Source organism: Synchiropus splendidus, chromosome 3, assembly GCF_027744825.2.
Source record: "Synchiropus splendidus isolate RoL2022-P1 chromosome 3, RoL_Sspl_1.0, whole genome shotgun sequence".
Taxonomy (NCBI): domain Eukaryota; kingdom Metazoa; phylum Chordata; class Actinopteri; order Syngnathiformes; family Callionymidae; genus Synchiropus; species Synchiropus splendidus.
This window is the reverse complement of record NC_071336.1, coordinates 32185838-32212133: the sequence shown is the minus strand read 5'-3', so window position 1 is coordinate 32212133 and position 26296 is coordinate 32185838. Positions and strand designations below refer to the sequence as shown.

The 26296-nt window shown below is 44.6% G+C and overlaps 1 protein-coding gene across 5 annotated transcripts in view; it reads left to right on the top strand.

Annotated features, from left to right (window-relative positions):
- Positions 1-26296, top strand: part of LOC128756479 (rho GTPase-activating protein 21-like) — an 82015-nt gene that overhangs the window by 22409 nt on the left and 33310 nt on the right. The window contains exons 1-3 of one of the 5 annotated variants that reach the window (XM_053861030.1): positions 14089-14659; positions 18985-19173; positions 21442-21463. The exons of 1 other annotated variant lie outside the window; for it this stretch is intronic. In XM_053861030.1, the coding sequence (XP_053717005.1) occupies positions 14357-14659; positions 18985-19173; positions 21442-21463 (514 nt within the window). In that variant the 5' untranslated portion in view covers positions 14089-14356. Of the gene's footprint in view, positions 1-14088; positions 14660-18984; positions 19174-21441; positions 21464-26296 lie in introns of those variants that run through there. 3 more of the 5 variants (XM_053861029.1, XM_053861031.1, XM_053861032.1) reach the window with 3 other exon arrangements.

Here is a 26296-nt window from a genome sequence, read left to right as displayed (position 1 = left end):
TGTATGTGCTCATTCTGCATCTGAATGATACCTGTAGAATCAGGTCAGTTAGACTTGAACTCACCTCCATCTTTAACAGCACTCACTGGTCTGAAGTGTGACTTGAAAATCACTAGTAAAATATATGTCATCAGGCTGAGGATCTTCATCTTGGTCTACACTTTTAATTGACCTTGATATCTGTCATCTTTTGGGACCTTATGAGAACCGTCTGGAGGTCAGCTTTGTTTCCAGAACCGGGACTTCGTAGCCAATGCAAGGCACAATGACTTGTATAAGGAAGCTGCTGTACAAAAAGCACATGTCTGCGTCTGCGTGGAAAAGAGGGATTCCTCTGGTTGATGCCAGCTCTAAAAGCGGTGAAGTTCTGTTTAAGACAGACCAGAAACCTCAGTCTGGATGTTAGGCTTCTGCGCAGCTAACAGGGTCAAAGAACAATGGTGGGAGGTGCTTTGGTTCAGGTGCAGCGATGCGCCCATTCAGCTGTCTCGTCCGTTCCAGTGGGAGCATCCGTCAACTGTCCTGGGGGGGGCGTTTGATTGATTGCGCTTGGTCTCTGTTTATATTGGGACTCTCACTGCAGAGTATCACATACACATTTTACACATACTCACCTCTTTTACACTTTTATTTTGGGCCACAGTCGCAACATTCCACTGGTCATATCTCACTGAACGACCCAACTGCTTTTAATCAGCTGGGTCACGAGGCGCTCCAGATGGGCCTCAGAGTTGGGTGGGGCGGCCGCGGACGTGCTGGCGGAGGACGAGGAGGGGGCTAGTAATAGTCAACATATTTGTGCCCCCTGCTTCTCCATCCTCACCCCTCCCTAAATGCTATTGCGTCAGCGTCCGCAGAGGCCGGTGCTGGACGGCTTCACGCTGCACTGGCCCCGCCACGCTCAAACCCGCGTTCGTCTGGAGCTCACTTTTCCAGCGTTTTACTGGCTAACATTTTCCACTGTTTTGAAAAGAGCTCTGTGTGCTTTCTGGAAAGCATCCTTGCAGGATGTGCTTTTACAGTCCGAAGGAATCTGGAGGTGTATAATTCAATTTCACAAAAAAAGAGACGGGGACGTCATTTGTTTTCACTCAGATGTCCACAATATTGAGGTAACCAGAACAGAATGTCTCAAGTTTGTGGCCGAGAGAGCCAAGAGGTTAAAAAATTGTATGTAATCGGACCTCATGGACATTCCAGCTTCACTCTGCTCACCATCCCACACACCTTATCTAGTAATCACTGGAAATGAAGGAGGACCCAGATATTTACAGTTGTAAAAATTCACCACCGAGAATTTGTCGGTCTGAATCTAATCCAGTTACTCCCTTGGAAGCGAAGTGGTCCACGTGGGCATGAGGGTAATTTCACATCCACGCTTGTTTCGCAGCCAAAATATTTGGTTTATTTAAAAAGGCCCTATTTTGAAGCTTGTGTCAAGTAGTGGTTGGCCTCATCGCAAGAAGGTTCAAATCCTGCTTGGAATTTGTGCAGTCCAAAATATAAATCATGGTAATGACTCCAACCTGCTCTGGAAATCTGTCCAGCCGTTGACAGCAACTTCAATTTTAAAGCGTCAATTCCGGCTACAACTGTGAAAATGAATTTATTCATTTTCATGTTTCCAAGGTTGTTTGAAGAGTATTGCATGCCATCCATTTTCTTAAGCTGAGGTTCAGATGCTCAGACTTCCCGCCCACCAGAAGCATCAGCTCAACTCACCTTTCCAAGGTGTCCCCAATCTGCCCCAGGGCCGCGTCCTTGTCTTGCCTGGAAGACCTCACTAAGGAGGCCAAGGTCCTCGTTTGAGTGTCTCCTGGTTGACCGTCCAGACAACAGTGAGGAAAACCTCCTTTTTGGCCACTTCTTTCTGCAATGTTCTTTTGTTGGTGTCCCAAAACTGACTATAGGTGAGAGTAGGATTGTTTATTGACCAGTCCTTAATATCCAGTGTCCTCTTTTGTTAGTACATTTGCCAGTGGATAACCAACATTTATTTTACCATCTATTATAATTCCTGAAAAAAAAAGATGTGGGTGTGTAGCTGTCGTTAAATTTTACTAGACATATTTTACCTCAACCTCATTCCTCTGGAAGCCAAAGGGAGTAGGTGTAGCTATACGTCTACACACTGCTTTATTTAGGCCCCTCATTATATTTTCAAGCTTTCATTCGCCCCACGAGTCTTGCTTTGACGTTGTTTACTCCTGTCACTTGGAAACCAACTGGTCACCCCCCCCTCCCCTCTGCATCCTTCATCACATACCCTCGTCGCTTGAGTCTCACGTTACTGGCACCGACATTGCCTCATCCTGACGGCACACAAGCTCGGTCAAGGTCACATCACAGGAAACGTCTGCCATCGTCTCGCAGGTTCAGAGCGGAATTAGCTCGAACATAATCCTGAATTTTTCTGCTGAGCTCATCACAGTGGCCCTGGTGAGAGTGAAGTCCAGAGGGTGAATATGGCAGAAATGATCGGCCAAGCCTGTGGGCCATCTGGATTATCAGCTTTTTGTTTCGTTCATGTTTTTTCTTTAACGTTGTCCCTGAGGATCAACAGACGATCATAATGGTCCCTTCAACATGTCCCTCAGCAAGTCTTCAGAATGGGACTTGAGTCCTTGACAGGAATTGATCTGGACCCGTACAGCACCCCGCCACTGGACATATCTTGTTCCTGTCATCTGAGTGAAATCCGGGTCACCGAAGTGACTGTAAATTTCTCCGGTAGTCACCCTTTCTACCATTCCTGGCGCGGCAGTCAGGTGTTCTTGTCAGTGGGATTGACTGCGAATGGTTTTCTTAGTTTAGCAACTGATCCTCGGCCATGCTAACTGGATTAGTCGCACCTACATGAGCTCGGGTGTAGCAACCTTTGATTGGTGCAACAACTACTCTCCTGCTGCCAAATCACCTCACTGACAATCTCATCCACATGCTTCACCCGACCGCTGCCAATTCATGTGCTTAAGTTACAGGCTGAGGATTCACATCCATCCTTCACCTCTGCCTTCCTCGAGTCAATAGGCCTAGCTGTCTTACAGGTTATGTCATCAGGTCATATTAGTGAGTTCTTGTGTTATTTGAGTCATAAAAATATAATATCATTAATGTAGTCAAGATTGTGTTCAGCTATTTTATTTTAATTTTACTTGAGAATTAGCTGTCAAAGTTTGATGTTCAAGTCCTAATGGCTGTGGAGCGAATTCTGATCCTGTTGGTATTCTCCTCATGCTTAACTGGGTTTCCTCTGTGTACTCTGATTTCCTCCCACCATCTGAAAACATATTGAAGCTAATGTATCCTTCTTCAGTCCTGTTTACATGGAGATGGAAACAATAGAGTCAGACGTTTGCTTGCCAATTGAATCCGACAGCTTTTGAAAATAGCTTCCAGAGTGGGAACTTCTGTCGACAGTGCGGGATAAATAGGAGCGGACACTACTGTTTGGTGTAATCACCTTCGCCTCGCTCACTGCATGTCACTTACTGCTTGCTACTCACTCTGGAGAAGTCACTGGTTTCCATCCACCAAAGCAACTTGCTCATGACTCTCAAGTTATTTCCCTGAAAAACACAGCGAATACGGTCACATTCAAGTCCACCCCCATGATGCGTTTTTCGATGTTTCCACTTTGTTTCAATGCATTTGATCACATGAGAGTTCATTGTCAAAAAGAGATCAGTTTTCCTGATGCCATGGCGGCTCTCATTAAGTCGTGTCGATGTGCCACGCTAGTTTGCATGTAGCTGAAACCCTGTGGTTGATGACCACCAACTAGAGCCTGCAGAGTGGGAAGTCTATGTCTGCACGTGGATCCTCCAGGCTGCAGTCTGGGGTACTTGCCTAGAGCTGATCTGAACCACCAGCCGATATTGTCCGTAGGTGGGAGTGCGTGTGAGTGGTTGTCCGTCTGACGTGACCTGTGATGGACTGGTGACCTGTCCAGGGTCAATATCAAGACAAACAATACAACAACTGCAGAAAACTAGAAAGCCTTTCTGTGGCCTACTTCCCTCACCTGCCTTCTCCGAGTCCCTTCACAGGAACCTGACAAGTATCTTGTCTCATACTTAACCCTTGACCTGCCGCCCCTCACATGAAACGCGACTCCTTTTGTGTGCACCAGTGAAAGCCGACGTTCTTTCTCCGTCAACAGGTCAACGTGTATGCCGGCTCTAGTCTCTCGCACCAACATCAAGTCTCCCACGAACAGATTAGAAACAGATTTAAATGCTTCATCGGTTGCTCTAGCTCAGCCCCACCATCACCAATCCGCTCCCGGACATAAGCACACCCCCACCCACTGCACAACACACCCACTAGCCAGTGCCATCAATGGACCCTGCCTGTGATGCCATCTGGTCCTCAATCTGTGCTTGTTTTACCACTACCTGTCTCTGACATGACATCACCCTCACTTCATCGCTGCTGTTCTGCCTCCTTCTTACTGTGTATGAGGTCACAGGAAAATCATATATTCCAAGGAAACAACCTCTGACAACTTCTTCTAGCGCAGAATTTTTGAGACATACATGTATGTATTTGAATGAATGAGTACAAATAACTTACTCTAGGGCAGTGCGGGAAGTGTGAGAGCAAAGAAGCTCCCCCACCAGCTCAGGGAGGAAAAGGCATTCCTGCCGTCACTGAATTGATCATAATGTAAAGGCTCAGTATGGATCAATGTCAAGGGAATGTACCTCCCATGTCTGTGTAGTGGGTCTGTATTCTGTTTGAGGGTTCACCAAGTAACTCTGACTCACTCCCAAGGCTGTCCAGTCCCAAAAACACACTCCCACATGGAGCTGATTTGTCATCCTTGCAGTTTCTGGGGTCTCACTCCCCCTGGACAAACATTCCGATGAATAACCTGCTATTTTCTGGCGGGTGTGTAGTCTGTTGTGATGGTGGACTGGGTTACGTAACCGACGGACGCATGGCGAGCAGGGAAGCTCAGACCTCAGCTGTTGAAAGAAGATGCTGCTCTGGTAAACAGGCCACATCGGAGGAATGCTTTCATCCAGTACCAGTCGCTGTCTTTTTTAATGACTCGTGACGCTTGTTTCACCATGAACTATAAATCAGTGCGCTTGTTAGCTCCCACACCTCATGACTGCTCGGCACGAGGTGACGTTAGCTTTTCTTTTCTGGGGTCGTGTAGAATGTTATTATTCCGTCACACCCTTTGTAAATCCCATGTCTGTCTGCAGCACATCACATGTACTTGCAACAATCCACCAGTGCAGTCCTGATGCTTAAGTTGTCCACTCCACGAGTCGGCCGTCGTAGTGTAGATCTTTCATTCATCCAAAAGGTTGCTCAGAGGACACATTTGATCTCTTGTGTGTGTGTTATCAGAGCAGTTTGGGTGACGTAGCTGCAGCAGTTAAAGCTAAGCCACATCAAATATCAGTCGCCTATAAAGAGCCTGACGTTTCTATTTGCTCAACTGTTATTAGTTTTGGCATCATCACAATAGCTTTGATTCTCAGAGCTTGCTCATGTTAACACTGCAGGATGTAAACACACACGGGTTGGGATGAATATTCTGTTCAATGTTCAGAAGGTGTATTTATAGAGTGGACACACATCTCTCTAGTCACTTATGAATTCAACTTGTGAATATTTCACCAGTGGACCAGAATAGCTGAGCTGAATGTCGAGCATTTCCTGAGTGCTTGGGTTCTCGGGTCCTCGCTCAAGTTCAGTGGGAACAATAAACAATATTTATAAGACTAGGTTTATCAATAGGATTCTTGAATCTTGCTTTTTCTCTCAGTTTCTCTCTATACACCTGAAGTATGGATTGTTTTTGACCATTCCTGAAGTACATTCCGGTTTGTGGGACATTTCTGGAAAAAATGCTAAAAGCCTGGTGTACTTTGTCATGTTACCCAATGTGAATGAATTTGATTTGACACATTTGATCCTGAATGATGAGCCAGATTTGTAAAAAGGTTCTGATAATTTAACGACACTTGTGTAACCATGGTATCATTAGTGTAGTGATGTCTTCTGTAACTATACTCCAAGGACATCTGTAGCTCTCGTAGCTTTTGTGAAAGGATCTGCCCCCCTCAAGGTTTTTCCTATAATATGATGTGACAGAGGAAGTGAATGACACATGCTGTTCTTTTCAAATGATATTTTTCTCTCTGAAATGCTAAAAAAAAGAGTTTCTGCTCTTATTTTTTAGGCCGTCTTAGGTCTCTTTTTGAGATGTTATTCGTCATTTGAAAGCGTTACACAAAGTAATAATAACATTAATGTCAATCAAATGTCATTTTGTATCGTGAAATATGTTCGAATGTCTACCAAACTCCAGTGTGATTCAGAGTCCAGTGGACCTTCCACCTCAATTCTCCAACAGTCTGACCACAAACCTCAACTGCTGGAATTCCTAGATCATCTTACGCTGTTGCTATATAGGCTCTTTATGTAGACCACACTGGCTAACGGTAAACTTACATGGCTAAATGGAGCCTTTCATCAGACTGGAAAAACCCGAGTGACTAAATTTACATCCAGAAAATGTTCCTTTCTGGAATAGCTGTAGCTATTTTATGTTTATCTCCATAGTGGGCTCACTTCTCCTTAAAATTCTGAACTTGACACTCAATTAAATAGGTAGATAATTCAACATTATCTAGTTATTAGTCCTTCGTGGATGTCATTTTTCTTATCCATCCATTTTCTTCCTCTGATCTTGTGGCAGTAGGACTTCTCTCTCCAGAAACCGTCTCCCCTGGTAAACTGAGAAAGACAATCTATCGAGAACACCTCACTTGGTAGGTATCTGGGAGCCGTCCTCACAAGATGCTGAAGCTAGCTCAACTGACGTCAATATGAGGAGCTGAGGCTCGGCTTTCCCTACTCTCCTGGATGGCAGAGCTCCCCACCCTAGGCTGTAAGAGCCCAAACATCCATCCAGGGGGAGCAATTTTGGCTGGTGGTAATAGCAGCACTACCCAAAGTTTGGAACTACAGAATGTAGATCTACCTGTAAATGAATCCAGCAGAGCATGTGGGCGTCCTGATCTATACTTGGACTTAGATGCCCTACATTTAGACAGTACCTGTTTCCCAAGGTAGCTTCACTGAATGTGTTCTAAATTGGCTGATTCAAATGTATTGAGTGATGGGCACTTGGTGTAGCCACCTCTCCTCGCGACCTTTAGGTAGGACATCTGCGTCTTCATTAGAGCAGCCGAAACAATAACAATCCTTACTTGGGCTCAGTCATTCAACATCCGTCTCCACGCCAAGGTGTCCAATTTGAGATCTGTCTGTCATCACCTCCATTCTGGAGCAGCTGCTCGCGAGTGAATGGGCCGGACTCTGAATGCTTGATTGGCAGAGGCGATTGTGTGGAAATATCTGGGGACTGCTGTAGACAATCGTGCACATCAAGCAAGGCTCATTTACTGCCGCAGCTCCCTAATACAAACTCTGGTCCCCACCAAACCCCTCTGGGCTCAGGTCTTTTGTCTTCCCCATTAGACTCTGGGTGATCGCCCAGCAACTCCTGCCACATCTCCCTCTAGTAGGAAATCCCCAAATTTCCCCCCCCAACCCTGCTCCTTCTCTCTGGAAGTTTGGTGTCATGCATTTGTTCTGGTTCAGATGGTCTCCATAGCAAACTCAGAGTTGTGATCGCAGCTCCGGCCAGTGGAATAGATGTGATGTCCTGGCTTATGAACACCGTGACTCACAGGAACTAGAGCTCTGCGTCACCATTTGCGTTGGATCTGAATAGTTGTTAAAATGAGAAACACACTGATCCCAGCACGTCTTCAATCAAGGCAGAAAAGTTTCAGTTTCTCCCTAGTTTGTTTCAGAGTTGGTTTGTGTTTGTAATGTCCTGCAATGTGCGGACATGTTTGCCATACTGTTGGTGATAACGCGTCTGTGTCGACAGCCATTACGTCTGTCTTTGTGGCTGTTGTGTGGTGCTCTGTAGTAGCCAGAATGATGATGTAGAACCTGGTGCATGAGTGGCGATCTGTACCACATATTGTGATACAGTCAGTACATCAATATATTGATGTTGATATTGATATTTTGAGCCATTATTTTACAAGTGATGAGGGGTAACTTGGTGGACAGCTTTGGATCAGTTGAATGAAAACCATGTAGTGCACATGGCAGCCCTGTATATGGCACTGTATCTCACTAATTCTCTTACTTGCACTCTGCATGACCTTATTGTGTCCGTGATGTCACTGGCGGTGTTAAATTTTGTGCCTGAGACGGTGAGATAAAACGTGAGTTGCCGACTCTGTCATAATTAGCGGGAAGGGCTAACAGTGTTAGCGGCTACTGAGATAATCAAGACGGTAAAAGCTGTTTATGTACAGTTGCATTCAAATTTGTGTTTTGGGAAAGAAGTCGAGGAGGCCGCCTCAGCCATGAAGCCCTGCGGGAAACCCTGCGGCCAGGCTTGAACACTTGCATGAGCTTGTTGTTTATGATGAGGAGCTAATGCGGGACGTCGCATGGCTGACTAGCGGTATAAGCTTTAGCCAAGTACTTGTTGATAGAATTATACAGCATTAAAAATACCAGTGCAGTATTGTAATAACGCGATAATTAAGTGTGCTGATACACCCTACAGCTTTTTGTGTCCAGAAATGCAGCCGACAAATGTTGTCCCAAGCTGTTGATACTTGTCACAGCATTTTTCATACCATGTGAATGGACAGTGTCAAGTTGCTAGATTGTCCTCCCCCATACCATTCCCTGGGAGGAGTTGACCATGTGATGCAAAACTGCACCTGCAGCCCCCAGTCTACCACCTCCACTTCTACTTGTCTTGGACTTTACCTCTTTACACCCTCTTCATGTCGACCACTGGTCATCAATAAAGGCCCCCAAAAGTAGTTTGCTCTGCCAATAAAGATGCGCAATTGAATGCTGTTCCTAATCCCACCGGTGAGCACGGGAAGATGCCATCTTGACTCGGTACTGTTGGATGTATTATATAAAATTAGCGCATCTTGCTTATCACAGTACTATCCTAACTGAGTTTCACTGATACTTTCTGTCATTGGGCAGATTAATTTAGATACTCATGAGGATGTTGCCCTAGTTGCATCCTCAAATTGAGGGTATTTTAGTTCTTTTTTTATCCCACATTTCAACATACAAACCATGAAGCTAGTGGATGTTTAAGACGGAGAACACGACGGTGACTGATATGTTAGCTCAGTTTGATGCACTTACCTTGAAACCCGATCAATGTCCTTAAGCATTAGCCTAATGTGGTCCGGAAAGCTTTTTCCCTTCAAGCCAAAGTGGATTGTAGAGACCCGAGAGCACGGTTCCCCCCCGAGGTTGTGGGAAGACTGCACTTTAATGGCTCTGCAGTAGTGCAGGGACATACTGGGAGCAGTCTGTTCCCCTGCCCTCATTAGCCAGTCTTTTGTTACAGTAAGCCTCACCTCGCGGAGCCCAGATGCAGCATGTCCAGATTAGATCTTACACCCGCCAGGAGTCTTGAAAAGGCACCTCTGAATCGGGTCTAATCCCTCAACAAGACTTTCTCTTTTTCTTAACACCACACATGGATCCCCAGCTGCCGATACATAAAGTCAGTCAGGCGCCAGTCAGACCCTAGAATTACTTAGTGGTGCGCTTTTTTTAAAATCCCCACCCAGATCCAGTCACCTGCCCACGGCCCACCAGGCCTCCATCCCTCATCTGCACTCAAAATTAGAGGTGAAGATAGTCGTCTAACACTCTCGGATGCAATAGTGTGTGGATGAAGTGGCTTCTGGTTGAGCATCAGAAATGTTAAAAATTCATGAGGCGATGAATCACGTTTGAGTGAGGGCTATGAGTCAGAAACCTGTACGACTACCATCACACTTTATTCCTAACAATTTATACTATATTTAATAAAGGGTATTTAAATCTCCTCAGATCCCAGGATGACTGTTTTCTACGACTTTCTCACTGCTCTAAATGTCAGGATCGTGTAGCAAGACCTCCTTCCTCATCCAAAACCTGTGCCAAAACCACAGAGCAGACTGATGTTGGTCCGGCTGTTCAAGCCCACCGCTAATGTGATTTCAGATTATGAGCGGTCGTAAAAAACCAAACTCTGTTGCTGCTAAAATTCCCCCTTTCTTGCCGTAATTTTGCCACAGCTGCAGCTTGGTGTTGTCTTTGGCTGTGTGCGGGATGTTGTGTGAAGCCGCAGGATCGTTTGCTGAATTATCAGCGAGGGAGTTCAAGAGCAAATTTCTTAATCTGTGTTCCACCTGAAGGGGTAACACTGTAAATATTAAAACTTTGGACATTAATGTATGTGGTACATGCAACCTCAACTTTGTACCTGTTTTATGTGTAGTTGTATAGTAGATGAATAATGAAATCACATTATATTATGAATAACTGTTGTTGTTATTGTTAGCTGAAGTCAGATGTCTGAAGTCCCACTCACCTGTTAGAGCTATAAATTCAATGAACACAGTTAACAATGCAGGTATGTCCACTGTAATACCAAAGGTCAAAGGGATCACTTCATATTGTTTGATGCTGTAGTTAGGAGGTTGATTTACTGTTTTGCAACAATGGCAAAGGCTTGTGACGTATCAATGTAATCAACCCGAGGCTCATTTTGTAGCTACAGCGAGTGGTCTATGATGAAACTCATTGGCGTTGCGAGTTAGGATGTCGGATAAAGTGCTCAAGGAAACTTCTCAGAACTACTCTCAAGTCATTGCTTAAAACATTGTATTCAAGGCTGATGAAGGCTGTGGAACAACGTGAATGTGTGGATTATGTTTGCTGGAACTAGCATTAGCACTCTGAGTTTACACACTTGTTGACCCGTACAGGTTATACCACAGATGCTCCTTTCTAACATGGCGTCTTCCAGCCCTTTTTCAACCTGCTTGTAGCCTACTTTTATGTGGTTCAAATGTTCTGCGAACGTTGCTTTGAGAACAATGAACATGATGAAAACCAAAAGTCAGCTGTATCAGCTTTTGATCTTTTCTTGGGTTCATCATGTGGCTCATCACTAACACGACTGGCCTTTAGAGCAGAGTTCAGAGGGAGGTCGTCGGGTTGGAAATGCTTTTTACTTCGTCTATTCCTGTTAAATCAGCGTGTTCTTTAAAAGTTTCTTTTAGTGACAGAAGCTCAATGAAGAGTGTGGTGTTGACTATGCAAATATTACTGCAACTGCTTCCAGGGTTTTCTCCCAAAATGCTTAACAGCCCAGTTTGAACTGGTGTCGTTTACGTTCCGTTATCTGAAGTAGACTGGCTGCTGATCGGAGGAATAACCAGTGTTTTTCATAATTTGGAAGAACCCAGTGAACTATTAGAACACTTTGTGGACAACCCTTGAGATGCAGGCAGTGAAGGTTGTGTTGTTGGAATCAAAAGTATGACAGGTCCCTGACGCAAGGCGAACTGACTGCCATACCAAGCTGGTTCTTGAGGTCTGTTGAGGTCTCCCACTTACAACTGTTAAGGGACCCCAGAGCGACAGGAATCCTCCGGTCCAATTACAATCAGTAATTGTCGGGAAAGTTGCTTTGTTGTTCCTCGAACACAATACTAGCTGGCTTACGTTGTGTACACATGGTGTTAACAAGGGATCATTGTGGTAATAGTTACTGGTCTGGGTCGTCGATCGCACACAGATCTCTGCGATAGGAACGGCAACCAGAGCTGTTTTGAATTTACCGACCGCACCAATAATTTCACTCATCAACACTCAACTGTGTCGATATTCATGATGTCCTCATCATCACACAATCACTCCAACAACCATGAAATCCCACGGGCGCCCACTGCCAGTACCCTGGCACTGTGGCCTGCATTGTTGTGGTCAGGTTTGTTGCCTGGGCAACAGCACAATATTTCTGGGTGGCATGTCGACTTTTTTTTTTTTTTTTTTTTTTGTGTATCTGCTGGCCACTTGGAATTCCATTCAAGTGTCCAGCCTGGGGATCTGGCTTCTTGTCATGTGTTTTAGAATTATATGAGTCCTGAGCTATTGATGATAATGTAAAGTAAGTGAAAGGTCAGCGGTGCTGTTTTGTCATCACAGAAAAGACAAAAATAACGCTCAGCCCTTCGATTCCCATATGCAGCAGTGCTTTAGCATTGCTATTTCGGTATTACTTAATCCTTGCTTTGGCTTTGTGCGCATCCAGATTCTGTTTGGCGGTTTGTTATTTCTGCTATTTTCTTCCCATGCAGAATACCACATGCTATATTGAGCTGGGTGAATGTGGTAACAAGATGCTCATAACCAGACGCAAAGAGAACATTCCACCCCTGCGTTCCTGATGTTGTTTTCCTGGTGGCTGCTCCGTCTCAAATGGCAAATATTTCACACAATGAAAATAGACTGATATTTCAGCGTTTACTGGACGATCTCAACTGAAGTGAACTCGCAAACCGCAACGTTTGTTGACGGACATGCCGTGGCTGATGTTGGAAGAGAACCAGCAGACATGGAATTATAGGGTCCACCTAAAAGCTCAACATGAGATTGTGTTGAGATTTTTGGAATATCCTGTCCGCACATCGTTGCGTAAGATGGAGTTAATCTGTTGTAATTTTTGACCTATTGTGGCTGGTTGTCCAGTAATGGTGGAGCCACTACTTTGTCAGTGCTCAGTTCAAGCATGTGCTCTCTGTGTCTAATCAGTCAGGAAGTCAAATATGATGTTATTTGCTCCACTGTTGATCAGAGACGCAAGTATCCCGACCAAACCCAGTCTGGAGCTCCATGGTGCCTCAATAACAGCCAAGTCTTTGTTGACTTCAAATATGTATTTAGATCAAAGCTATTGTTAACCAAGACTTACAAGCTCTGACTGATGGAGGAACATAAAACTTCTTTTACAACGGCTCAAAACTTTGACTTATCTGAGTCAGAAAATGTTGGAATGTCTTGCCCCGGTTAGAGATGTGATCCTGGTCCTGGGGTCTTGTTCATGAGAGAAGGAAGGATGGAACATGCGATGCCTGTTGTGGTGCAGCCTTTTCAGCTAGGTCCTACATTCCTCATGTCACCTGTGGTCACGAGTTTTGGATGGTGAGTGAAAGCACAAGATCAGGATTTCTCCTCATATTTGCAGTGGAGCTGGCACTTGAGGTGTCTCGTGTCTCTTGTCAGGGTGTCATCCTCCTCTACAAGTATTCTGGGCACGTCTTTTTGGCTTTTCCCCCTGGGGCAGAAGCAGAACATGCTGGAGGAATTATGTCCCCCTGTTAACTTGGTTCCATACCTTCCTGGGGAGCTGGAGATGACTTCTGGCAACACATGCTCCTGCCTAAGGTGTAGCAGTGTTCAGTGGCTTTCATGTCCAGCGAAGCAAAAGTCTGTCTTCTGCGTTGCATGTCGAGCGATGGAGTCAAATGTTTCCCCCCGTACAGTAGGTCGTTCAAATGTCAAATTCAGAAATTCAAACGTCAATTGATGTATAACAATTATTAAACCTGAAATATGGCCTCTTTCATCCCTTAAAGGTACAGAGAGCATGCAAGCGGCTACAGTTTTGAGCTGTTTGTCACTGATGAGGAAATCTGAATCCACAATGCAAAAATGGATTTATGTCTCAAGTTTACTCTCCCAGTATTTTTAATCTTTCAGCCTCAATTCTGATGGCATGCAGTCCTTCTGTTTCCCTTATTTTCTGGCACTTTTCATGCACCACAGCCATCACTGACTGTCAAACAGCATGAAACGATGGACAAGAATGCAAATTGCATCACGCAGTAAGACCCTCATGCAGAAATTTGATTAGTTTGTTATGCAAGGCTTCATGTTCCCGTGATATCACACATATTGTTCTGTAAAAATACTTTAATTGTCCGAGTAAATCACCATGATTGCGGTTCTTGCCACCCAAGTGTGAGCTTGTCACATTCTTGGAGGTCTGATTGGCATCATTTTCAGTTATGGAACTGCACTCTTTATTCAACTGGAGGGAAAAAAAACGTCACCTCATTTGTTGTCATTATTTATTGAAGAGCGTGGACACGTGAGTCTGTTGTTGGCTGCTTTTTGACGGTTGGAAGTAGAGAGATGCAGGGAAGGAAAACACTTATATGTGTGTGTGTGCATACTTCAGAGAGTTTTGTGTGGCGAGTGGGTGGGCGCGTCAGCCGGGCCGAGTTCTCCGCAGTGCACTCTCCTCTCAGCTGAGTGGAAACATCATGTGTCTGTGGGACGCCCAGAGGTACAGCCCTGTTTTGTCAGAGCTGAGACCAGAGCTGAAAGACTGAGGGAGGAAAATGGGCTCGGAATAGACACGTCTGGGGGAAAAGAGCTGAAATCATTCCTGGTCACTTTGTTGGCGCATCCCAACCTTGGCAATGCCATGCTGGCCCAGAGGAATGGGCTCCCCCTAGGCAGTAAGGCAGTGACGCTGAAGGATTGTCCTGATGTTGATGGGACCGCTGAAGGGTGCTGCTCCTTCTCCTCATCGCCATCATCTGGGAGTTGTCCCTGGGCTCGGCTGGCTGGCGTAGATGGATGTCTGTCGGAGCCATATTGTCTTTGGTTTCAGCTTTTGGCCAAAGCGTACTGGGGAGAGTTGGAACTGGGAATCACAAAGCCCAACCGCAGTGTGTCCTGGGCTCGGCAGCGAGAAGCTTCCAGAAAGAACTGTGTTCGTTCCAAGGTAAGGACCGTTTGGGGAAGTGCAAGGAAAGTTCTCAAGCAGGTTGTGGAAGACTGCTGGGAAGCATGTCAGAGGGGAGTAGAGGTTTAGTGCGTTACCCTGTGGAATTTGTGTGCGTCATCTTCAGCAGAAAGGCAAGCCCTGCGCCACTGACCAATATCTCCTGCAAGGTCTGTCCGTTGGGGGTTCAGGTTTCATGTGTTGGTGGTGTCTGAGGATGACAGGATGCCCTGTGTACTCCTGTGATGATCTTGTTTTTCTTCAGCTCTGTACACAAGGCCAGTCATGTGTCGACTACCTTCAGGAGAACCTTTAAAGTACACAAACAGCTCTTGGCTGTTTTTCTACGTATGTAGAAACATAAGAGGTGAATGCTTTTCCCAGTGTGAACAAATGGCACTAATTGTGGCGTGTGGTTGGGAGAGAGAGATTTGGAGTCTAAGTCCATACTCCCAATGAATGAGAATCCACTAAATCCACAAGTAATGACGCTGGAGTGCACTCACTGAGTGTGTCTCGTGTACATAATGAAGTAGAATTTGGCATGCAAATGCTCCATCCTGGCAGCTACTGGAGCATATGGCCCCTCAAATCAGACTCTTAGTGCACACTTAATGTTCTCATGAACAGATTGCATGCATACATTTGTATTTGTCACGTAGTGTCATTCTAGTGGGGGCAGGGGGAGAATTATCTCAGGCAGTGTCCACTGTACTGCTGTCCTCTTAATGTGACTGCCAGGACAACACGTTCTGACTTCGAATTTCGACTATTGTCAAGTGGACAATTTCAAATTTCTGCATTTCAAGGCTTTCAATTGAATCACATGTCCCGCCTGCTGTGATGTTTCCTTCCATAAGCCACATCGTGTAAAAACAAGTGCAGTGGTTGGGTGAAGCCATGGATTGGTCGCCAAAATCTTGGTCGGAGCTCTTTCTTTGGTGAGAAGCAAGTCAACTGACAAGGATTTAGCTGCATACCCAAAACAGTTGAGATGAAATCCCTGCAGCACCAAAATCCAGGTAGTCTTCAGGATAAACTAAATAATTTCCCTAAATATTGGTTCATTGAGTCCAGATATCTGGGAAGGGGGCGAATGAAACGTTGAAGGTTGTGGAAGAATGTCTTTGAGCCTCTTTTTGCCTCACCCTCATGAAGATTGTTATACAATGTGATTTCTGAGGAATGTTTGTTCACAAGGTCTTAAGTAAGCCATGATAGCACACAGAGCTTCCTTGTTCTCTGAAAAGTCAGACCACAAAGTAAAGTGTTTTTTTTCTTGAGAAAACATGGGAGAAACATGAAAACAGGTTTGTTAAAATGCGTGTTTAACTGATCAATATAAACATTTTAAAGGGTGAAAGTTGTAAATAAAGTAAAAAGTAAAAAAATACAGGAAGTGTTTGTAAATATTGCAGAGCAGGAGTCGCTGAGCTGAGAGTAAATATTGTGTCCTGACATGAACATGAACATGTATGAGGGACTGCACCTCTGTGTTTGGTGTGTGAATCCACTCCGCTATTATGTAATCCTCATTAAACTTTTAGTCTTCAACTCGCAGCTGTGCGTCAGCTCCTCCTGACTCTTACTGTATGACACACTTCCTGCTCATATTATTGGTGAGTGGCTGTCACAGTTGCAGATCCCACACCCTTCTCCATCTCAGAAGACCTCTGCATTCGCTCCACCCGAGAGAAATGTGATGTCGTTGTTCTTGGCTCTCAAGTGTTTGGGTAGCTGTGGGAAGATTTGAGCTCAATGTTTGTAAGGATCTGTGCTGGTCTTTTGTTGACGGTACTGGTCACTGTTCATCATTAGGAGTCAGACTAGGGTGTCTGCTGTAACCCAATGTCGCATCTCTCAACCTCAATGCTGTCAATAGAATTTGATGTTTCACGTTTAGACTCTGGAGTTTAAGTTCAGGGAGTCTGCAACAGTCGCTTGAAAACTTCGGCGTGGTACTTAGACGATCAAGGGGAAACAAATTGTGGTTACTTAATGTAACATCAATTCTATGTGCTGGACTCAAACGCCCTTTGCTATTGGTTAATCCAATCCACATCTTGATGTGGACTAACCAATAATAAAGGCCGATTAACAAATTGTGTAGGCCGTAAGAGGGCGAAGCACATATGACATAGAACTTGAAAATATTGTAGTGCACACTCCAATCCTGTAAGTGGCGCTGTGTCACTCGAAGAAACGAAGAAAGCAAACTGATTATTAAGGTTGTTCTCTGTGGAACACAGTTGTGTTTGTAACGTCACTGGCTGTCTCCTGTCAGTTTTATTTTGGGAATAGATTGTGGGGGTGTTCGACGATGAGTGAGAACAAGAGTGAGTGTTTGTAGCTTTGCGTCAGCATTGTCACAATTAGCAGGAAGTGTGAGAAGCTACAAGGACGAATCAAGACGCTGCAGGCATTTGAATTCTTCTTGGATTCTGGTCTGAAAATTGAAGTTTTCTCCATATACTATGCTTTTCAACAGACTCCGTTGTCTCGCCTCATGTCCATGCTTCTGTCCTGTAATCTGCGATAAAGTGCTGTGCATTATAATGTAATAGGTGCTGAAGATGTGCTGATGTTTGCGACAGATCTGTTGCTGCTGCCACAACCCTGACCGTTGTTGTGGCAGGGAACTGTTGTTGTCAAGGTTGTTGTCTACTTCCTTAACTTAGTCGCACTGTAGGAAACTCTGGTCGGAATTCACCTACAAGAGCTAGAGAAGGGAAGTCTCAGCTCCTTCACTTCAACTGCAGCCCCCACGGCCCACCCTTCAATTACCTAGACAGGTAAAAAGACATCTTCACATTTGTCCCTCAGAAAGCCTCTACAATGATTTCCCTGCTGGGTGGTAGACGTCATCGCTTCCACGCTCGCTGCACGTGCTGTTTTTCCCTCTTCATGACTTCAGTCTGGGCTGACTCACCCGTAGTTACCAAGCCTGTCAATGTAAACACTGCTGGTTCTGGTCGGGACGCTGTACACACGTGTCTCAGTTACACAGCCAAGAGCCAGACCTTTTAAAAAATAATAGAATGTCGTCGTCTGTGTGTCAGTCACAGTTGGAATGTGGAAGATAAGCCGGCCGTCATGCTAACGCGCCAAATCGCCTTCGCAAACCATCAAATGTTCTGTAACTGGAGCCACATGTGCTGTCGCGTGACGTGGCGTCAGTGATGATGAAGTCGGCAGATATTGTGATCCTGTGGTTCAGACTGGGAATGTTTCTCCTTTGTCCCAAAATAATGTGAGCTATTGGAACCTCCGGCTTGTAGTTTACGCTGTCATGCGAGAGTTATCTTGACGGAATAAAAAGAGCAGACCAGGGATGTCTGGATCTGATCTAACCCACTGTACCTGAAGAGCATTTCTGATAAGTTTAATTGTTGTGTCTTGTATTTGTGCCGTACTGTAGTTTTAGGAAACAATGTAACTTTTCTTTTGTCGCGGAATGTGTTTTATTTTTGAGTTAAATGGTGAGTGAGAATGAGAGAGCGTGTCTGAGATCCCCTGTGATGTTTGTAGCTTCCTTTTGGCTATTATATCCGAAGGACATAATCGTGGTGGGACCAGTTGCTGTCAAACCTGTGTTGTCTGTTATTTAGTATCAGAGTCCTTGTTATATTTTTATACTGTGAATTTTTTTTTCCTCTTTGTTTAATTCAGTATTTACGTAGAAGTAGAACACAGTTTAAAATATTATTCTTGTCCCACTTTATGGTACGTAGTCTTTACATGTGACTGCAAAGACCCCTTTCCCGGGCAAAAAGGCAACATAATCAGTGATTGTCATGATATTAGCCTTTTAGGTCCCACACTCTGTTGGTCTGGGGAGACCCAACCCAGTCAACAGTTCGCTGGGCATTGATCATTGGAAAATGGTGATTTGACGAACCAGAACATGGATACAAGTCACCAAAACCAGTGTTCTCCGGAGGGTCTGGAGTTTTTTTTCATTGAGTTGGGGTGAGCCCAGTCATTGGAAAGAGACACCAAGTAGAACTTTTGCCTCTGTATGTCCAGAGACGCTAGTTTAGGTGGATGCTGTGCTCAACGTGAGTGTGGAAGCTTGTCTTTTCTTTGGTGGTTCACACTGACTGAGTTTTAAACATGCTCCGTGTGAGCATCACAGCACTTGCCAGAAGACGTCCACTTGCTCCTCTAAGTTTTATTAAATGTCTCATTATATGTTTAAAGTTGGGAACGACAGATGTTTGTGATTTGATGCTAAAAAAATTTTCCTGCAAAGATCTACTCGTCTACAGCCACAAGTCATTTTAGATTTGAATGCCAAAGTTGGCATTGTTGTTCTCATGTTTCAGGCGAAGCAGAAGGATGTACAGGATCAGAGCGAAGCGTCCGCCACGACGTCCCCCGGCGTGGACGAGGAGCCTTTCTCCTGGCCGGGCCCGAAGACACTCAACCTCCGGCGGACGTCGCAAGGCTTTGGATTCACGCTGCGTCACTTTATCGTCTATCCGCCCGAATCTGCCGTGCACAACTCTCTGAAGGTGAGATGAGGACTGGTTGGCATAAGAACATGCCTGCTACGAAGCAAGCGCTTGGAAGGCTTGAGTAGGCAAATTGTTTTTAATCATGTTCAGCAAAGTTACACTGGAGGGAAATTCTGGCTTCCTCAAGCAGGCTTTTGAGCTAGGAACTTGTGACTACTGACTATTGTCACTAGATGTGGATAGCCATAAGTTTTCGCCTGAAAGAGATTGCAATGGAAAATCCACGGGTCCACAAAGGCAGAACAACCTGCAAATTTCTGCCTAATTCAGTGACATTACCAGGCTGAAACAGGCTTTTCCTGGAAGCCAGTGTGATGGCACTACAATTAGGGCACTAATGATTTAGGGCATCCTGCTGTAAGTCCAGTCACTCATGTTTTTCAATTTAGACACCTCACTACCTAAACGCCTGTCTCTGTGGTGTCATTCCTAAAGTAGGACGTCCTACCTACAGTACAAGGCATTCAACCTGAAACAGCTTCACTATGATCTACACTGGTATTGAGAGTCACACAGAGCAGATCCCACTTGGGATGTGAGCCAGCGTCCCCCCATGATAACATCCCTCCTAATCTTGCCTTTGATTAGAAAGTCACAGCCCTCGTCGCTAATGGAGCCGAAATAAGAGCGCGAAGCTGGAGGTAAACATGGCGGCAGCTTTCTTCTGTCTCCCCTTATCGTGCGTCGCCGTCTATGAGTTTTCATAAGTGATAAATCCGGACCAGCCGTGTTTCCTTTCCTTTCATGTGTATTTAGACGACCTTTTCGCTCCGCACGCATGGATTTCCTAAAAAGTTAGTTTTGCTTTACAGCTTTGGCAGGAATATTAGTGGCACCACGCTCTCTGGCAGGACATCTCTTGCTCACTAATACTGTTTTCTGGAGTGTTTTCAACCCTTCATCAGGTCCATGAGGTCAGACCTCACTTGCGCAAACTCTGGAGGGTCAAGAAATCCCATAATAATCCCACAATTACTTTCAGTCTGAGTCCAGTTGGAGGATATTTGAGGAGGGTGGCTGAGAACTTGTGCATCACTTGACAAGTTCAGATTTTGACTGAGGGGCTTTTCACACTGCGGATTCTGTCTCGGGTGGCCTGAGTCCGATTCGCCCCCTGCTGTGCAGCCTCGCACCTCTGCGCCTCAGGCGATGTCCTTTTTTTCCACCTCAGCCTTCAGACTCAGGCCTTCTGGGACAGAAACCTCTTTTGGTCAATCTCCCAATGGTAATGAAATACTGGATCCAGATAGTGATCTGGATCACTCTCCACATTGTGATTTGTGACAATGATTTCCTGAAAGTCTTATCCAAAATCATTCGTAACTTGTCTAGTTATTTTAAACACACTCACTAACCAACGCCGTGGAAAACTTAACCACCGAAAAGTCTGTATAATGGAGTAATAGAATCGCAAGGGTTGCTGTTGTAAGGGGACCGTCAGATAATGAAATTATTTTGAAATGATTACTTATAATTCAGATAATATTAAAACTGTAGAAATAACTATATAGCATGGAAAAAAACAGATAAAATACTGAAATATTTTTTTAATTTGACTTTTACTTGCAGTTTAATTATTGTGAATAGATATCAATAAATATGCCCTGCGATGGACGGGCGACCTGTTCAAGGTGTATTCCCCCCTCTCGCCCAGTGACCGATGGGATGGGCTGTGGGCACTGCCCACAACCCTGACCAGGACAAAAAAATAATAAAATAAAATAAAAATAAGAAAGTATATGATTTATTAATCAATGAAAAATAAATGGAAAAAAATCATAATAAATATAATAATAAAAGAAAACTAAACAACAATGTGCAAGTCATTCTGTTGAATAATTTTCGATTGTGACCTAATACACTGAGATGATAATAAGTAATGCTAATGCGTAAATCAAAAATCCTGTCCTGGACTAGTATTCAAGACTGAGGAGTCTGAGGTGAAGGTACTGAGGTTGTCACTGGGAGTGAGTCGAGTGTGTAAGGACGAGATCAGAAATGGGTCTGTCAAAGCTTGAAGTGGAGGTGAAGAAGAGGGAAACACAACCCATGAGGTTCATGAAGGTGTGACTAGAGGATGATGAATAGTGGAGGTAGAACCAATTTTAGAACACATTTCCTTTTACATTTTCTTGATTCATTGTGGTGTATTTTCATCATGAGTCACCATGTTTCCGTATAAAAAATGACATCATATTCTTTAATATTTAAATGCTTAAATGAAGTGAATGGAAATAAACATTGTTTGCTCTTCTTGTCTTGCAGGATGAAGAGGGTGGCAGTCGAGGTAAGAATATGATTTTTGTGTCACCAAGTGTAATGTGAGACCTCAGGTGTTTTAGGGGTGTGGAGAAAATCACTGTGACAGACTTGATTTGCTTTGCTCCCCGTCCCTCACCCTGCACAATAGTACTTTAATTGCGATTCACAGCTTGTTAATAAACTGCGTGCAGCTGCCGATAGATGTAAATGATGACAACCGAGGTGCAGAAGGATTTCCCGGGAGGTTCCTCTGATGCTGCAGGTGAAGGGAAGAGTGTGTTTTTTTTTTTAAGCCTGTGACCTTCCTCTTCTCGGTCTGGATCTGCTGGCTTGGCTCAGTCTTCACATTCCTGGGAGCATCCGGCTCATCATTTGAGCGTCTCAGTAATCTGCTCACGTCTGCAGCTCAGCATGAATGCGAGACGACGCTCAGCTGCACTTCATCAGGATTCTTAAATACCTCTCCATCTTGTGAGCGTCTGTTCATGTGCACCACACCAAGTTTTTACAATTTTCTCAACCGTCTTAACATAGCTGAAATTGTTAAGGAATAAGGACTCTTCACTCAGACATGTTGGTCAGTGCTTCAGCTTTAAAGGAAGGAGGTCCAAGAACGTGTTCCGTCGTAAAGGTACCATGGATCTAGGCAAACCCCATGTGACGTTGAGTAACTCTTCACAGTTTGGATAAACTAACAATGCAACTCAAAAATAAGGGCCTCAAGTTTCTATCAGGCCGTGAGCGTGTCTGAAATGTATATCTGCCTATACATATTACATCGCAGGATCAGCTGCATCACAGGTGGTGGTATTGAAATGGCAAATGAGATTTGTTGTATTGAAGGAGTTGACTGTGGTTCCTCCTTGTCCTTTTTTTTCATCTTGCATATTGATCCTCTGCAACTCCTCACGACACGTCTGCAAATGCATCATGTCCAGAGGAACGGTATGATGGCGGTTTTGTCTGATGAAGTTTGTTTATGTTATGCTTCATTGACTGAGCTTTAATAGACGACTTGTTTCAACTCTAAAACATTGTTCCTGAGTTGCTGCACTGTTTGCCACTGTGCGCAGCAATAAGATCGGTTACCAAAAAAGGATCAGACCGATATCTAATCCTGCAAAATGAAGGATATCGGCTACGATGGAACCGTCGGCCGATCGATCTGTGCCTCCCGTGTTGTTAGGTTTATGTAACGCCCCTGCGGCTATGGGTTAACCTTGTACATCTGAGCCTATACTGAGAAATGTGTCTATTCTTTGAGCTATATCGTGATTTTCTTGATTTGAAACGGTGCTGACAATGTATTCACTAGTTTCCTTTTCTTTTCCAGTTGTTAGCCAAAGCAAAATCTTTATTCGTACTCAAGGCTTTGTTGAAACACTCATAAAACATATGGATTTTAATTGATCGTATTTTTAACCCTCAAGATCGTCAATCGTCACTTGAAGCATCTGCGTTGAGGATTTGATCTTCTGAATCTCAGATCGTTGGAAGAATGAAGCTGCGGTATTATTGGGTCTAGTTCACAATTGAGGGAAGACCAACGGAGCACAAAAAAACAGTCGATTGGGTAGCTCCCGTAAAACAAAATCCATGTGGCCAACTCAAGTGTTCCCCAAAGGTAATCTGGCACTGAGAGTCAAACTGCTAGTCCTCCGTATTGAGAGAAGCCAGTTGAGATGTTCCAGGACAGGTGTAGCATTCCAACTGAGAGGAGGCAGACCTAAGACTCGCTGGTGAGATTGTCCTCTGCTTGTCCCTGACGGCCCCAGAGGGTTCTGCAGAGAGGGACGTCTGGGCCTCGTTACCTCTGCTCACAACTGGACCCAGATAAGGGAGGAAGTAGGTGATTGCAGAAGAGTTTTCGTTGTATTAAAGGTTGATCATTTGAAAAGAGCTGAGCCAAAAGGCAAGGCCTCTATTCCGGATGAGCACTTGAAAACCAACCAGATCAGGCTGGTCGGCCATTATCCATGAAGTGGAGACGACTGGTGTGAGGGGAACTTTCCCATTGTTTGTTTTTCTCCACCTCGACCCTCCCGTCCGTGATTCAGAGAATTCTTATGTTGTGAGTGCGGGACGCTGAAATTCAGCCTTTGGAGCTCTTTAAAAACATCTCTCTGCGGGAAACGGACCGATTCCTGTAAGTGTCCTTCATCAGGGCTCACATTCCTCATGCGACCCTCCCCGGTTTAACCCCGTCGGTGTTCATCACAACACACAGTCTTGCCGGAGGAGAGACCCTCCAGGAGGTGGGGTGGGGACATTCTAAGCATTCCAGAGTGTGACGAGAATCCCAGTCATTTGTGTGCAGATTTATTCAATAAAGAGTTGTTAATGCTCCAGATGCATTCATGGCTCACCGGAGGTTAGATCCCGCTTGGGAACTCAGACCCCCTCCCCAACTCTGCTGCCACAGGAAGTCGCTTGGCTCTTCTCCAGCTTCTAATAAATCCGTCTTCGCTCCTCAGCCGCGCGATGATGCCGACAGGTCCTAGTGCGGCGGAGGCAGGTCTCAAGAACGGCAGGAATTCCTCCTCGTTCATATCTGAGAGCTGAATTTGAACATCTGGTTCAGATTTACCGGCATTAATGAGGAATCAAGTCAGGTCGCACACGTTCACACCTTATTCTTCGCTCATTGTTGTTGACATTCTGCAGCTTCACGAGCCAACTGAGGTGTTTAAACTTATCTGTACAACAGTGTGTCATTGTAGTGTAGTGGAGGTGGTCAACGTGTGGCCCCAGGGTCCGATTTGGGCAGTGGCAAACCAGAAAATATACTTCTGTCAATTTATACTGCTGGTGATGTTGCTGTGGTTTGCTCATTGCTCTAATTACTAGCTGAGTCAGTTGTAAATTAAGCCTGATGCAGACATAGCGATAATAAGTCTGTGGTCATCCTGATTTTGTCCCTTCCCCAACAAGGATGGAAAACTTGTAGCGTTTTAACTGATTATCTTATCTCTTGTAAAACAGTGACAAATGTTAAACGTGTTTACTAAATTTCTAACTGTTTATATTTACGTTAAAAAACGTCCCAACTTGAACCATGACGTGGAACGAAATATAGCAAATCAAGATGTCAGCTGACTGACAAACAAGGAAGCAACTTTTACTCTTGTTTCACTACCAGCATTTTTTGGTGTCATTTACTTATTGTGATTATTCTTTTTTTTTTCTATTAAAATCACCCAGACCACCACCACCTCGTCCACCTCCATGTTGTGTTTTCCAGCTATTGAGCTCTTTGTTTTCATCGCCTATGAGCATGCAGATCATGAGCTTCAAGATCATTGGTGGGACAGAGTCTTTATGTGTGTGTGGTGTGTTCAATTCAAGATTTAAATGATATGTTTTGGTTCTTTTTTATTTTTTTTAGATCATAACTACTTGTATCGTTTGTCTATGAAATTATTAAGTACCCCTCTGCATGACATTGTGTCCCTATTAACATTTAAAAAATGAAAAAGAGGAAGTAATATAGACCAACTTACAATAAAGATAAAGAATAACTTTATTAACATTACACTTTATTCTAGTACTGCGAAAAACACATGTTCCCCGAGGTCACATGTGCCCCCCGGCATCGCTCCTGCTCCACTTTTTGAGTAAGACTGCTCTAGTTTTAAGTCAGATAGAAAGTGAAAAAGGTGTACTGTAAGGAAATGTGGGATGAATCGGACTTGTTTCAAGGCGTTTTGGATCTTTGTGATGCTTTCTGGCGCTCTCATGGCTCGCAGTGGTGCTGACCACATGTTGACTAGCAGGGTGTTGCTGCTGCTGACCTCTGCGTGGTCATGAGGTGGAAGCATGTACAGTCTGAAGCTGGAGTTCTGATGCGTCTCAGAAGTGTTTATTTCCTTTCACGGTGGTTGTGTACATACCAAGCCGCTCTTATCCCAAATCTTCCTCTTTATCTCACTTCCTCTCCTCTCCGTCTTCCTTTCTGCCAGTTTCATCCTCCCCTCGTTTATGGAGGTATAAATCCTCCGTCAGAGCTCTGTGTTACTTCAGCACAGCGAGAAAATCTAAATAAAAATGTCCCCATCTGTTCAAATATTTGTTTTTCATCCACCGCGGAGGACTTTTCTCTGAAAGCTTTTTTTCGCTTTAAGTTTGTATTCTGGAAGGTTTTGGATGGAACGGAGGAAAGGCAAATAAGATTCCCAGGAATTCTCCTGTGGGATTTCTTGGAGAACTCCACCTTCTTTAATGAAGTCGTGTCCAAAGAATTCCACTTTGCATCATTCGACCACTTTAACTGGCTTCTTCTCCTGTTCCCATTTTCCTTTCCCAACAGCGACCCTCACGACCTTTTTCACAAACTCTTAGCTGGCAGTTTATTCCCTCATCAGTCACTGACTTTGTTCCCTTTAATCTTCGTCCTCTGGTTTGGGCTCCGACACCTCAACTCATATCCCCCTTCATGAAGCTACTGGTAGCAGCTAGCAGCTATGGTGGCCATCATGGGGACATAAGCATTGAATAAGTTGCTGAAGCTGGGACAGAAAATCGACTGTGACACGCTGTCAAATCGTATCTGTGATCATCACAAAAAGATGAAAGAGACGGACAATGTAAAGTTGCAAAGCATGTGTGTCCTTGTCAGGACCAAAACCTGACCTGGTCTGTGACAGTTGCGGCAGAGTACCACTCACTGATCGAGGAAACTGAACTTTTGTGTGTTTGACACTTTGGTTCCTCTCCCACCAAAGACCTTTTCTGTCGGACACACTGTGGTCCACACTGGGCTCGATCCGATTCAACCCCCTCTGAGTCGCATCACGTCTTCAGAGCCCATTTTTCCTGTACTCACTTTAGGCTGGGAGGAGAAGAGCTGTGGTTTTAGAGC